This window comes from Podarcis liolepis (genome assembly GCF_965112155.1).
Source record: "Podarcis liolepis genome assembly, chromosome: 1".
NCBI classification, from domain to species: domain Eukaryota; kingdom Metazoa; phylum Chordata; class Lepidosauria; order Squamata; family Lacertidae; genus Podarcis; species Podarcis liolepis.
The window spans coordinates 73,840,845-73,856,139 of NC_139554.1; the positions used below are offsets into that span (position 1 = coordinate 73,840,845).

General features: G+C 41.0%; 1 protein-coding gene across 8 annotated transcripts in view; it reads right to left on the bottom strand.

Annotated features, from left to right (window-relative positions):
* Positions 1 to 15,295, bottom strand: part of KCNQ1 (potassium voltage-gated channel subfamily Q member 1) — a 322,417-nt gene that overhangs the window by 186,254 nt on the left and 120,868 nt on the right. For 7 of the 8 annotated variants that reach the window (XM_083462722.1, XM_083462720.1, XM_083462724.1 and 4 more), the window contains 2 exons: positions 13,340 to 13,405; positions 11,652 to 11,772 (listed from right to left, as the gene is read on the bottom strand). In XM_083462722.1, coding sequence (XP_083318848.1) covers positions 11,652 to 11,772; positions 13,340 to 13,405 — 187 coding nt within the window. The remainder of the gene's footprint in view (positions 1 to 11,651; positions 11,773 to 13,339; positions 13,406 to 15,295) is intronic. The other variant, XM_083462725.1, reaches the window with a different exon arrangement.

Sequence of the window (15,295 nt, forward strand, 5' to 3'; positions counted from 1 at the left end):
TGCTCAGACTTTACAAGGGCCTTTGGAAATGAGGGAGGAAGATAAAAGCAGGAATCATTTACAATATGAGCCATCTAGTCAGGGCAAATAAGGATTCCTCCACACCACAGAGATTACAAATGTTTGCTCTGGACATAATGTATCTTTAAACTAAGAAGCTGCCTCCAAATCACAAAGGTGAAAGAGGGCCCTTTAATAATCAAATTACCAGGAATAAACAAAGGCACAACCATTGCATATACAAAACTCAAAGCGTCACAAACCCAACATCTTTTTGGCTTGGCTATGAGATTTTGCAAATAGTTGGCGTATGTACAATGGTGTGTATATTCTCTAAAATGACTAGATAATTATCCTTCTTGGCAGGGGTCTTCTGTAATAATAACACTGCAATGACAAAAGTGCAGTCGTGCTCACCTGAAATGTAGTTTTCCATTCCCAGTGAAAGATCAGCAGGATGGGTTGATGGCTCCTCCCCCTGGTCAAAGGCAGGTAGCAGCCCTTTGGGAGGCAGGGCTCCCATCATGCACTTTGAGCAGACTTGCCAAGCTCAAGAAAAAGAAAAACACCCTACTTCCCAAACCAAACTACAACTAACCTCAACTGTGTAAGTAGATGATGATGATGATGATGATGATGATGAAGAAACATTCCTGCAGCCCACTACATAGGGTGGGTCCAGCTGACTGGAAAAAACTACATTTCAGGTGAGTGCAACTGCGATTCTCCCCATTCCCAGTTTCAGGTCAGGAGGGATGGGAAGTACAATAGCTAACCTCCCTAGGGCAGGTTAAGGCTGTAGGAGCTAAGGCAGTGTTACGGAAGGGGGGGGGCATGTCTTCTTCACTACAATATATTTGCTCAATTTCTCTAGGACTCCATCACCCCTCCCCTGTCCTCCATAATCTCTCAAGTAATCCTGTCAAAATCACTCTGCCAAACCTTTCCTCGGGCAATGCCAGGTGACAGACTATGGTACATGGACCATTGTCTTCTCAGGATGTGCTTATCTGCGCATATCTCCAGCTCTGCATATTCCCCCCTCCCTCCTCCATATGTTAATCCAGTGTAACCCAACCTCTCCTTAATGTATTCATGATGTAATCTGTGTAACCCAACCTTTCCTTAATGTATTCGTGATGTAACTGGGATGTATTTTGCACTGTATTCTGGGACATGGAGGGAAATTTCAAAAGTTCATGTCACCCCTTCCTCTCTGTTCAATCTCGCCTTGAACCTGTTGCGCAATAAACTTGGATCTTCTGCAGTTTGCTCCTGCGTCCGGCTGAGCTCATTTTCTTCCGCAGGGACCCACGGACTTAGTCCGATGAGCTGGGTGGCAGAGTAACACTGCACCCAGATTTTAGCCGTAACAGTTGGCGCCGCAACGTGGGGCTTGCGGTTCTCCCGAGCTGCTGACTGGGGGCCCCGAAATCTTCAGCCGGCTCCAGGCCATTTTGCCTGGGAAGATCCTTTTGGACCCCCAGCCATCTTCTGGGCGGTAATCGAAAGCCCTAGGAGTTCAGCCGGGGAGCAAAAGAGGGATCCAGCCGGCTTATTCATCGATCCCGGGATCATCATAGAAGACGCGTGAGTATAAGGAAAAAGGAAAATCCAGTGCACTGGTGGGAAGGGGGTGGAATCTCCTGGCAACTGAATTCTCTGCCCTCCTCTCTATCGCTCCTTCTTGCCTTTCTCTTGGTCCGGTTAGTGAGAGAGACCGTGGACCGCTGCTCAACCCGAAAGGGGGGTTCTGAGCTCTATCTCTTTTCCTTAAAATCTCCAGCCAGCCGCACCAATTGGGAGCCCGAAAGTAAGACGGTGAGACCCGGCTTGGAAAGACAGCCGACTCTCCGCAACGGGCATCTCAGTTGAAAGCAAGGGGTTGGAGTTCTCTTTCCGAACTTCCCGAGCGTCCTTGCTAGGGGGCAGGAAGTGGTCTTGCTTTCTATCCCAATCCCAGCCGCACTGGTCGGTAACACGTGTATCGTGCGTGAGCCCGCTTCCAAAAGCAAGGGGGATTTTCAGTTCGAAATTCTATCCAGGGATCACCCGATCTGGCACCGCATGGCGCGGGCGTCCAGTAGGGCCCCTTTTCCTGAGATGTGACGATAGGTAGGAGGTTGCCAGGAGGGATAGCCCATGAGGAATTGGGCAGGACCGGCAGAGTGGAAAGAGACCCCAGGTTATAGGAAATAAGGAAATAGGAAATAAGGAAATAGGAAAGGGAACGCAAGGAACCGGATAGCTAGAGCTCTCTAAAACCCACTAAGGAAGTTGCCAGGCAACTAGAAGCCCCTTCTCCTCTTTACTATACGTCCCTGTACTAAGCATACCAAACCCCTAGACATACCAATCCTAATCAACCCCTCTCTTTCCCCCTTCTCTATCCCAGACACACCCCCCCAAAAAAAGGAAAAAGCAAAAAAAGCAACAACAGCAACGCATGCATCTATAAAGGGGTACCCAGTCGACCAAGCGTTATGAGCCCTACCAGTTTGATTAACTGGTGGTGTGTTTGAAGAGGCAAGGAGGCTCATAAAACCATGTGGGACCTTCCTACTAATTTCACTTAATGAAGCCAGAGGTAGTGGCCCAACTCCTTGCAATAACCAACTAAAGGATGAGAATATATCTGTTTATATGTTACATGTTGTCTGTTATGTGTGTTGTCTGTTAATACATATATGAGAATATGTATGTTTACATGTTGTCTGTTATGTGTGTTGTCTGTTCCTTCTGTCTCTGGCAGACTGCTTTTCTTAAGTGTGCATAGTTTAAACTGCAAGCTTGCTTCAAAATTTAAATCTAAGGAAGCCATGCTGGATCTTAGCAGTCCTAAATAAGACAAGATGAGAATGAAGTGTGCAAATGTTTACCCCACCTCTTGCTTTGCCCCAACTTTTGAGATTGTGAGTCTACAGTCTTATTTTGGAAGGTGATGATAACCTAATGTTTCTGCTGCAAAAGCCTAGTTGAGCACAACTGCTCGCTCAAGCTAAAATGCAGTGTATGTATTTCATTAAGCGTATGCCCATAAAAGTATGGTGTTCATTCTAAGAAAAATATTTGAGTCCAGTTTTAACTTTGATCTGGTTGGACAGAAGAGTTATTGTAAGGCTCCTGATATCAGTCTCTATAAGACGTCCTGGCCTCTTTTCTTAGAAAATGCCCCCCCCCCCCCCTGTTTCATTCTGTCTCTTTCAGGTTTTTTTTTTCTCCTTCTCCTTCTTATTCTGTGCCAGGTAAATTTACTCCCGAGTAAGCTTCCTTTAAAGGAAACTGCAAAGGTGGGGGGGGGCATAGATTAGGCTTACTATTCCTCTGCAAGTTCAGGAAAAATTGTCACTTTTGTATTCCTTTTAAATCAAATCTATGGCTGTTTTAACTATGCTTTATAAGAGATCCTCTCCCTATCTTAGGAAAAATGTTCACTTCAGTCTTTAAAGATAATTTATCTAGGAACTTTCACTCTTTAGTCTAAGGAAGTAAACACTCACTCAAACTAGCTTCAAGATCTGCTAAAAGGGTTGGGTACTTTTATTTTCCTCTTCCTTAGTACATGATAGGCGCATGGCTTGTGATAGGCGCATGGCTTGTGGTCTCTTCCCCAGTTGTGTCTGTGTACATAAGTATGTGTGTGTGTGTCTCTCTGGTAGTACAAATCTTGCTATGAACCCTGTATTTTAGGGTTGGACTAGATGACCCCAGGTCCCTTTCAACTTTCCCAATTTGTAGCTGATGTGTTGAAATTCAGCCCAGATTTGCTCGTGATGTTTGAAACAGAACTGGTGATATCAGGCATTTGAGTGATTACAGTATTTATCATTTTGTCTACTATTTAAAAAAAAAAAATCAAACTTAAAAGTCTATTAAAAGTTTAAGCACATAAAAATTCATATAGTTAAGTAGAATTAGCCTTGACCATGACTGAGAATGTTAAAAAAACTAAATAAAAATCCTATGAATTCTAACTCTCTGGCCATTTTTACTCATAAATAAGAGAGCGGTTGATTGTTCCGCGAATGGCCAGAGGGATATTAGCCCTTTCCTGTACATAAAGGAAGCAGACTCCTTTGCTTGGGCTGAATGGTGAATACTTGAATTGCTGAGTTTCTCTTTTTTGTTTTAAAATCTAACCCTATTTTAAAAATCTACTCCTTACCTGGCCATTTTTACTCATAAATAAGAGAGCGGTTGATTGTTCCGCGAATGACCAGATAAAATGACCAATAATGATAGCCCTTTCCTGTACATAAAGGAAGCTTGGGCTGAAATTGCAAGCTTTGGTGAATACTTAAATTGCTGAGTTTCTCTTTTTTGTTGTTTTAAAATCTAACCCTATTTTTAAAATCTACTCCTTACCTTTCCCTTCCTTATTCTAATTGAGCCGAAAGATGCAACATTTTCAATGGTATAAAAGGTTTGCTGAGACATGAACTCTGCACGTGCACAGAGGCTAGATCAGCTTTAAAAAAAAAAAGAGAGAGAGCGAGAGAAAGGAGGGGGGAGAGAGAAGGTTTGGAGAGCGTGAAACCTATACAAATTTCCTTATGTAAAACTTGGAACCATTGAGCGAAATCATCCTTAATGTGTTTTGCCCCAAGGGCTACTTAAGACAATAGAGTTAAGTACTGGACATGCCAAATTCTTTTCACAGGTAAATATCAAAGCACTCCCACTGTGAGTTCCTCTCTTGAATAGTTCCTCCCTCCCCCATGGGATTTAAATTTTATAAGTTTGTTTTTGGTGTGTGTGTGTGTATATGCCTATGCATTTTAGGAACAGCATTTCCTGACAGACCTCTCACATGAAATAATTTTCCCTTTCAACAGAGTGTCCTTTCTTTTCTCCCACAGCACAAATGATAATGAGGGGATGCAAACAGTGATTTAAATACTCTATAAAAAGTAATTGCATTGCATTTGTTTTCCTTTTGTCTTTCTTCCCTTAAAGCCAAACAGTCACTTTTTTCTGTTCAGCAAAACAAGTCTGAATCCCTGCTATATTAGTTGATTTCCTTCTATCTCTTTGTGGCTTTGACATTTTTTTTAGGTTACAAATAATTTGTTTTCGTTTATTAAGTTCGTTTTATCAGTTCTTCCATTATATATATGAAATTAATCGAAGCACAACCAAACATTGTTTGTGGAATGGTATTGTTTACCTTTTGCCTGAGCATTTATTAATTCTGTCATTTTGGCTAGTGCAAGTTACTTGCACAACTTTAAAATTGCCATTCATTTTTTTCTTGGTATTAACTCATTTCCCAGTATTAACATTACAGCTGATGATGTCACATCAAGAAACACTTTTATTTTCATTTGGGATGTTAGAATGCCAAAACAGATTACTTCAGGTTACTTATTAATTGTGTGTCTTAGCATTTATTTATTTTTGGTTCCTCATAGCTCATTTTGTGTGTTTGTGTTTTACTTTGGGGACATGTTCATCACATGTTGAAAGTCAGTCTCATGAAGTTCTTTTATTGGATAGCACATGGTGAATTTTAAGTTTTCCCCATTGTTTTCCCATTTTTTTTCAGTCCAGTAGTAATATGTGTGGTTTTGATAATATCTTTGTACTATTTAATAATAGTTATTTTCTGAATCTGATGTCTTTGTGTCAAGTCCATTTTCATCTAACTGGTAATCTAATTTTTTGCTTTCTTTTTATTTTTTAACCTTTGTATTTTTTACAGTTCTCTTTCTATACATGTGGAGTAATTTTTTATTTTATAATATGAAAAGAACAACAACAACAAAAATTAAGTGAAGGAAAGCAAACAAACTTAGCAGATAATAACAGTAATTATATAGAAATGTGATAATGAATAAAATGTTTAATCCACTACGATTGTTATTATTTGCAGCTTCCCATGGAAACTGGAGGACATCCTTTTTGCCTTTCGCCCCTTTCTTGTCTAACTGTGTTTTTAAGTCACCCCAAAACCCTGCTCCTTACAGGATATCACTTCTACAGATGTGCAATGATGAGCAGCAACAACCCCTCAACTCAGTCAACCCATCACAAGACCAGCAACAACAGAGTTTTCAAAGTGCCCACAGCTATCTCTTTCAAAGGATATAGACTGCCGGGGGGGGGGGGAGTGGACTTGACAAAGGGGGGGAGGAGTTGAATTGCAAGGACATTTTCCCACTTTTGAACCTTAAGACTGTGCTCCAGGATTGAGAAGATCACAATTGTCTCAAGATAGGCAACTGATATTTAATTAGTGTTTTTTTTTGTATTATGTGTTATTATGTAAGAATGTTGAAATGTGTCTGACAGTGTGATTTCCACAAAGGGGGGCAAATTTTTTTTTGTGTAACTGTTTTTATGTTTTATGTCTTATTCCTTACACACCAGTGGAGAATTCTCATGCATTTTATACTTTCTAATAGCTCACACTATTGTGTAGTCCAATGTTTAGATCAATTTATAACCACATTGTTCCACCTGGCACTATGCCAATCTTCCCTATCCATTTTAAAATGTGTTAAACCTCGCTTTGCCAAGGACAAACTTATGGATCCATAAAACACCAGGTACATGAAGGTGGATATGCTTTGGTTTAGCAGGAATGATCCCTTATAGACTTAAATTGACTTATTTGGACAACTGCCCTTGTTAAGAATGGTTTTCTTTTAACAGATTGGTTTGAAGAGTTGAGAACCATGGGGCAAGATAAATTCAAATTGGACTCAGTTTGAATTGGGCAAGTGTATCCAGGCTGCAATTAGCCTTTTGGTCCTTTAAGTGCAAGTGAGCAAACCCCATGCGTGCAAAACCACAGCCTATAATAAAATCTCATAGAAAGGCCAAGGCCAAGGCATCTCCCTCACGAGATGCCCAAACCTGTGCCTATGGTGAATGCCAGGCGACATGGTTAGTTGAAAGCCCTGAAGGGATTCGACAGGATGTGTTGCTGTAGCACTATGCCGGTGTGAGACCACAGAAGAGCTAGCTTGGCACCTGAGAACACAAAAACGGTGGGGCTAAAAAGCAAACTGCATTTTTTCAGTCAGTAATGGACCTTCCTGCTAAATGTAAAGCATACACCACTATTGAAAATGTTTCTCCCAAGAGCTAGGGTGCCACGAGTAATTTAGCAACAAAATACAAGAGGTGTTCTTTTATATAATACCCTATATGCAGCTACCTGCACTGCTATACTTGCAAATGACCGTAAAAGGCATGGCTTGCAAGTCCCTTTCAGGTTTCCATAAAGCCACACATCCCATTCACCGAGATTTAGGGTGCGGAGAAAAGATTTGCAAGTTCTTACAGAACTTTAATGCAAATCTATCTCCGAATGGGGGACTGTTACGGAAGGGGGGGGGGCATGTCTTCTTCACTACAATATATTTGCTCAATTTCTCTAGGACTCCATCACCCCTCCCCTGTCCTCCATAATCTCTCAAGTAATCCTGTCAAAATCACTCTGCCAAACCTTTCCTCGGGCAATGCCAGGTGACAGACTATGGTACATGGACCATTGTCTTCTCAGGATGTGCTTATCTGCGCATATCTCCAGCTCTGCATATTCCCCCCTCCCTCCTCCATATGTTAATCCAGTGTAACCCAACCTCTCCTTAATGTATTCATGATGTAATCTGTGTAACCCAACCTTTCCTTAATGTATTCGTGATGTAACTGGGATGTATTTTGCACTGTATTCTGGGACATGGAGGGAAATTTCAAAAGTTCATGTCACCCCTTCCTCTCTGTTCAATCTCGCCTTGAACCTGTTGCGCAATAAACTTGGATCTTCTGCAGTTTGCTCCTGCGTCCGGCTGAGCTCATTTTCTTCCGCAGGGACCCACGGACTTAGTCCGATGAGCTGGGTGGCAGAGTAACACTGCACCCAGATTTTAGCCGTAACAGGCAGGAAGACCTTCTGCAGGACCCTCTGACCAAATGCTGCCTTGGCTAAAGTGTATGTGTCAGGTTGCAGTGCCCGGTAAAGGTATATTGGCAGGAGGGGCTGGGGGGATAGGAAATGCAATGCACCCGTTTGACATATGAACAGGGTAATATCTTTTAAATCTCACTTGTCTCCTTAGTCAATTCACACAATTCTTTTGAAAATGGTGTTCATGCTAAAAATAAGCTTTGTGAGATGGAATTCGAGCCGGATGATGGCGTTCACGCCAAAATGAAAAGAGTGATGCAGAGCAGCAGCCCCGCCAGGCTTCTCCAGCATTCCCACTCTGAGAATGGAAGAAATTGGGCTGCTTCTCCCATCCCTTCACTGAGAGCGAAAGGGAGGAAAGACAAAAGTGCCAAGGCTAAAAAGAAGAAGATGCAGAGCATGGGAAAGGAGAGGCTAGGCAGGTGCTCCAGGTGAAGTAAACTGAAGCAGAAGAGAAGGAAAAATATATCTATGGAATGAGGAAAGAAAATACCACCTAACTAAGATGTTAAAAAAAAGAATATATAAACCTAAGGAGACAAGTGAGAGCTAATGGTGACTGGCTTCACTCAATGAAGGCAGGAACAGAACTACGGGATGGGAGCTGTATCTCCCTAAAGGTTGCTGCCTGCTTTCGACCAGTGGTAGGTCACCTGCCCCCCTTGCTGACCTGGATCTGGGAATGGGAAAATCACTTAGCACAATGTGATCCTCACAAGCAGTAATAGTGGTTTTCATGGAGAAGAAAGGTAAGTTCCTGCATTAAATCAAATAAGCTGGCATAAATGGCTTAATTGTTAGAGTGTTGGACTATGACCTGGGAGACCAGATATTGTTGGTCTATTGGGTGTGGGGAAGATACCACCCACTGCCCCTTATACTTCCTAAAGCTCTATTCTCATTTTTGCACTATTGGAACTCTGACAAAACTTGAGGGCTGTCAGATGGGGAGGATGAACCTGCCACCTCCCTTTCCCCACAATTTAAATAAATAAACCTATTTGGCGATTGTATGGCTCTTGGGAATTTTACAGAAAGGGAACAAACCTTTGCAAGCCCTTTCATAAATCTCCCATCTGTCAGAGGCTCCAACAGCACTGGAAGTGGCTGATACTCCGACTGAGGTTCAGTTTACATCACCACAAAGGGTACTGTATCTTGGCACTCCTCCTCACCTTGATCTTGCTAGATCAGGAAATGGGAATTCAGAGAAAGACTCCCCTTTGCAGATGCCCCAAATATTCTATGAGGGACAGGAGTCCTCTGTATAGGTCAGGCCATAAAGGGTCCTCCCAGACTGTTGCTATTTTGGGGTAGCATCCAGTTGCACACCAGCAAATTCAGGTTGTGCAATCCAATATGATTTGGGGCTGGTGCACAAGAAACCAGCTTCTTCAAAACATGGGATAAAAGAAAGTGACTGGAAAGTGTAGGGTAGCATTGGCTTGACGCAATGCTATCTATCCTCCCCACAACCAAATCAAAACGAATGCTCTGAAAGCAGCAGATATAATCAGATCTCCCCAGAAACAAATTTGGATTAAAGCTCAATAAACAGGTCATCTGGAAGCGACCTCAGAGTGTGTTCATGATCCCAAGTGTCTTGTGCTTAGAAACACATCTGTGATACTGCCCTGAAGCAAAACCAGTTCTGCTCTTGCTCACCAATTCATGCTGCTAGCTAAAGCAGCATAGTATTATATTGCTCCAGGTTCTTCCACACATCCAAGACATAACCATGCATCAAAGAAGAACTGCTGCATCTGGCTGTAGTTAGAAGGCAAATGCAGGTGCATCAGTACGAACAAAAGCTACTATGCTGCTGCTGAGATTGGGGTCAACATCACAGTGAAGCAGAACACATCATGGCTTTGGCCCCTACTCTTGTTGCGGCAGTGCATTGGATCCCATCATGCATCTACCTCCTATCTCACTTTTCTTAATGTGGACAGGCATGTAAGCTCCATAAACGTGGCCATGATTGAGTTAGGGAGACCCCAGAGACACCCTTAACTAAGTGTGATTTTCACAAGGCTGCTGCTGGCTTACTGCTCCTGGACCCCTGGGATATTCCTGACGTACTTGTGATGAAACAGACAAGTACCAGTTGCAAGAGTTTCTCCATCCTTCCCAAGTAAGTGAAAACAGAGATTTTAAACACATTCCTTAATCTGACTTTTACCAAGAAAGTTTCCTGACAGTACAGTAGGTAACCAATATTTTTGCCAGGTGATTTATATTGCCTGTCAAAGAGAAGTAATTTTATGCTCTCAGGTGAAATCTGTTTGCAGATACTTTTTGCCAAGCACATGCCTGCAATTCACACAGCGGCTCTTACTCACGCCTTTGTGGTTATGGAATCAGTTTCTTTCATACACGCTCATTTTCATGGCCCCTGGGGCATATTAATTTATATGCAGCACTACAGTCCAAGATTCAACAGCACATTATTCTTTCTGGTTCCAAAGCCCTTCATTCTCTAACCAGGAGTTACAGTGTTATGCAGCTGGGCTATAAAATATTCTTCATGCTGATATGTCTCTTATAGAGCATGGATCACTTTTACAGTCTGAACTGAAGCTGCATTTGATCTGACTTTTACATGCTAATTGGTTTACATGGATTGGCTAGATATTTTTGATATGTACTATGGAGCCCTTTGGAATGCTTGCATGAAGGATTATACCAATGCAGCCTTTCAAATTTTAAGAGCTACTAGTTTACAGAGTTCCAGCAAAACAGACGACTTAAAAGAAAAACTGGGAGGAAGAAACACGTGAAATCACAGTTATAAGAGCATAAAAAGCATTTGTTTATGGATTTCCTTGGGAAATAAATCCTCATTGTTAATTACATCAAGTTGCAATTTTCTTTACAAACTTTTTTGTAACCAGAAACCACTTTTGTTTTCACGGTAGTATAAATATATATGCCTGCATTTATGTGTTTGTGTACTATATAGCTTGATACATGGATACAGTAGTTTTATACAGTAAGCCTGCCAGGGTTACGTTCCAGGAATCGTGCCTAAAGCCACAATTGTGTACAGTATAGTCAATACACATAGAGTTTGGTGACATTGACAAGGATACAAAGGAAGAATAAGATACAGTAAATACACCAAATATTGCATAGAGAGTTTAATAGGAAACTAGGAATGATCATCATTTGATCACAGCTGAGCCAAGTCTGTTTATGCAGGCCCTCATAATCCACAACATGTCCTGAAACCTCTCTGGACAACAGGTGGATTCAATCTGGGTACTACTGCAATGGTGCTGTTACTCTCCACACATCACTTCTATTTTAACAGGAATAATTTCACACTATTCAGATCATATGAGAAATGTCCAAACAGGGCACTAGCAGTTCAGGCACAACATGACACGTCCCTAAACACAAAAACCAATGCCATCTATGAATTTTTTGTATAGCTATCCACAGTATTAGGTAAAAGTAAAAAGCATATCTCATAACTCAATAACCAATGCAGTATGTTTTGCTTAAAATGAAGAATATCCATCAGGTGCAATGTGACCTAAAAGTCAGATTTGTTCCATGAGCAGAATGGATAACTTTTTAATGGCTATCGGGACAGCATACATTAATTTCTACACAGAATGATTTTACATAAATAACTATAAAGTTGATCTAGGATTATATTTTAGGTTCTAGCATGTACTGGTTGAACTTGTCTGGAGCAAATGATAGCATAATTCAGAAATCTGTGACTTACTGTGAGATGTGAGTTATTGGGGTCAGCAATGTTTCGCCTTCCAGGTCAAGTTCATCAGCAAAGCTGTTCGTCCTAATGAATGGTCCTGTGTTTGTATCTAAAAATGGAGAGTTTCTTTTCACTGTGAAAAAGAAACAGGAAGGTAAAGATTAAACTTGCTAGTAGGCAAAAGGCAGAATACTTTTTCTTTGGTGGGTCCATGATTCTGGAACGTCCAGTTAACCTCCATACAGTTACCACACTAGTTTTTCAGAAAGATTTTGAAAACCCACTTATTCTTGGTGGCTTTCTCATGACTGATACTCTTATCTAATTATTGTGCTCCTTCTGATGGTTTTTTTATTTTGTTTTATTTCTGGACTGGATACGTACTTTCTACATACATACATAATTTTATTTGTATGCTGCCTTTCCACAGTTCAAACCGTGCTCAAAGTGGCTTACAGCATAAAAAGAACACATAATTATAAAATTACAGAAGTAGACAAACCATATTTTTTTAAATGCACAACCAAACTGAACCATTTCCACATAAATCACAAGACCTAAAATAAAGATACAAATACCTAACAGGAGCAACACCCCTCACCTCAACAAAAAACCTTAAACAGGAGCCTACAAGTCTGGTCAGCAGTCTCACCTTTTGTAGCTGGAGTCAGTTGGGCCCCACCCTCCCAGGCCAGGTGGAAAACACCTACAAGGCAGGGAGCATGTCTTCCAGGACTCTTTGGCCCCTTTAAAATACTATGAATCTAGAGTACTCATGAACAGAATTCTGCAAACAAGAAGCACCACTGGAGGTGAAAAGCTATTCTGCAGTGTTTGGAGACCCTCCAGAACAGTGTGGAAGGCGGTAAAAGGAGCTGAAAGGACAAGGAAGAATAAGCAAAAATCACCTCCTTCCTTTTCTTCTATCTCCAAATGGAAGCAATATTTCCATTTGCAAAAGAGTAAGTCTGGATCCAACTCAGTATAAATACCTAGTAGTAGTCACAGTATTTATTTGTTTAAGACTAGAAGTAAATTACAGTCTCCAACTGGTTTTGTTTAAGCTTTGTATCTTCAGTACAGTGGTACCTCGGGTTACAAACACCTTGGGTTACAAACACTTCAGCTTACAAACTCTGCTAACCTGGAAGGAGTACTTCAGGTTAAGAACTTTGCCCGAGGATAATCACAGAAATCACGCACCAGTGGCACAGCAGCAGCAGCAGCAGTGGGAGGCCTCATTAGCTAAAGTGGTACCTCAGGTTAAGAATGGTTTCAGGTTAAGAACAGACCTCCGGAACGAATTTAGTTCGTAAACCGAGGTACCACTGCATAGTTCTATCTTCTGAACAGAAAGGAAACCCTAATCCATGGGTAGGCAAACTAAGGCCCGGGGGCCACATGTGGCACAATCGCTTCTCAATCTGGCCCGCGTGTTTTTACATGAGTAGAATGTGTCCTTTTATTTAAAATGCATCTCTGGGTTAATTGTGGGGCATAGGAATTCATTCTCCCCCCCCCCGGAAAACAAATTATAGTCTGGCCCCCCACAAGGTCTGAGGGACAGTGGACCGGCCCCCTGCTGAAAAAGTTTGCTTACCCCTGCCCTAATCTATCCCATAAATTGTAACAGAATGGGCGAAATGTAGTGTCTACAAGGCCAGAGTTGAGCAAATGAAGCAAAGAGATGCAAGATTTACCTGGAGAAGGGGGAGAACTGGGAGATGGCTGCTCTGTAGAAAAGGATGACCAGGAATGCTGTCGGACTGAGTGAACAGGTGACAGGAGGGGTAGGGGAGACAGTGCACAGAACACCGAAAAAGAAAGGAAGATAGTCAAGAGAGGCAGTAATGCAATCCAAGCCAAAATTGCATCAGTTAATCTTTAAACAACAGGAAAACAGGTATTAAAAATATTTCTTGCTAGTAAGGCACATGTTTCTCTTCCTGATGTTTCTCTTGCTTCCAATATGTTTCTCTTCCTTATAATTTAAAACTACTCTAATACATGTTGAGCCTTCTTGCATCTTTGAACATTACATAAGCAATATCATTATGACTTCTTAAATATTTCTCTCATGCCCTTGGCTATTTCACCTTATTCACTTTCCCATTCCAACCCCCTCATTTCCCCTCTACATGGGTACTGTTTTATTATCCTAGAGAATGAGAATAGAAAAGGCCTCCTAATTTCAGTAATCTCTACTACGGAAGATATATGGACATTTTGTCCCACTATACTTATGTTACGGGGAAACATTGTAAGCCTCCTTAAATTTTGGGAGAAATGTGGAAGAGAAATGTGTGAAGATACATTCAGAATAGATGTTTTCTACAGATAAACAATGGGTAAGACTTCACAACAGGTTAGAAATTAAACTTCATCACAGATTCAGATTGGTCAGTCTGACTTAGCAGGTTTGAGATTTTAGCCACGGCAAGATCTGCAAATGTTTAAGGCTTCTTAATGAAGTGTTGCTTATTTAATAGGTATTTAAAACTTACCAGCTGCTTATAACTTTAGTCACTGATTTTATGGCTGAGTTCTACTTTATGCACTTGAGTAAAACAAAGTAACCCAAGGATTTTAATTTAAATACAGTGGTGCCTTGCAAGACAAAATTAATCCGTTCCGCGAGTTTCTTCGTCTTGCGTTTTTTTCGTCTTGCAAAGCATGGCTATTAGCGGCTTAGCGGCTATTAACGGCTTAGCGGCTTTAAGAAAAAGGAAACAAACTCGCAAGAACTCGCAAGATTTCGTCTTGCGAAGCAAGCCCATAGGGAAATTCGTCTTGCGGAATGACTCAAAAAACGGAAAACTCTTTTGTCTTGCGCGTTTTTCGTCTTGCGAGGCATTCGTCTTGCGAGGCACCACTGTAAATAACTTACTCCTTATTGGGGGTGGGGAGCTTCCATGTATTCTTTGCTTAAAAACAACCAGAGGCCATCTTTAAAAGAATCAATAGGTGAATTATTCTATGTCTACTTTAGTTATTTTAATATAATATAATTTCAAGTTTCAGCAAACCTAAATGTCCTATACATTATCCAGTAAACATCTTAAGGACATTATCCTGTAAATGTTAAGTTCTTTTAGGTCTTACTGGGAATTCAGTGGGAAACCTGAACCACATTCTTAACTATATCCCATTGAACCATAAGATTTAAAAGTGATACATCTATGATGAATCATGTCCTAAATCTCCCATCCCCCTCCCACCATAATAAAAATAGGACTCAAAATTTGAATCTTTTTAAAAATAAGGAAAATATTCATTGCAATTAGGAATTCAAGAAAGGTAATGAACTGAGATTCTTAGGCTGCCATTCTCTGCACACTTACCTAGGAGTAAGCCCTACTGAATCCAGTTAGGCTTATTGTCAAGTAAGCATGCATAAGCTTGCACTGCATTTTTTTACTGCAGACTTCAAATAAAAATATAAAACAATGGGATTCACATGTCATCCTAATCAGTTACAAATGAGCAAGTGAAGAAAGAAAATAAATGGCACTGAGTAAAGACAGTGGATTAAATCATTTGCTACAATGCAATTATGGGAGACAATGTTAAGAGTATATCATGTAATTAAACAGGATTTTTAAATTTTAAAAATCCTACTTTTCTTCATTACTAATTGAATCATGATAAAGGACAGA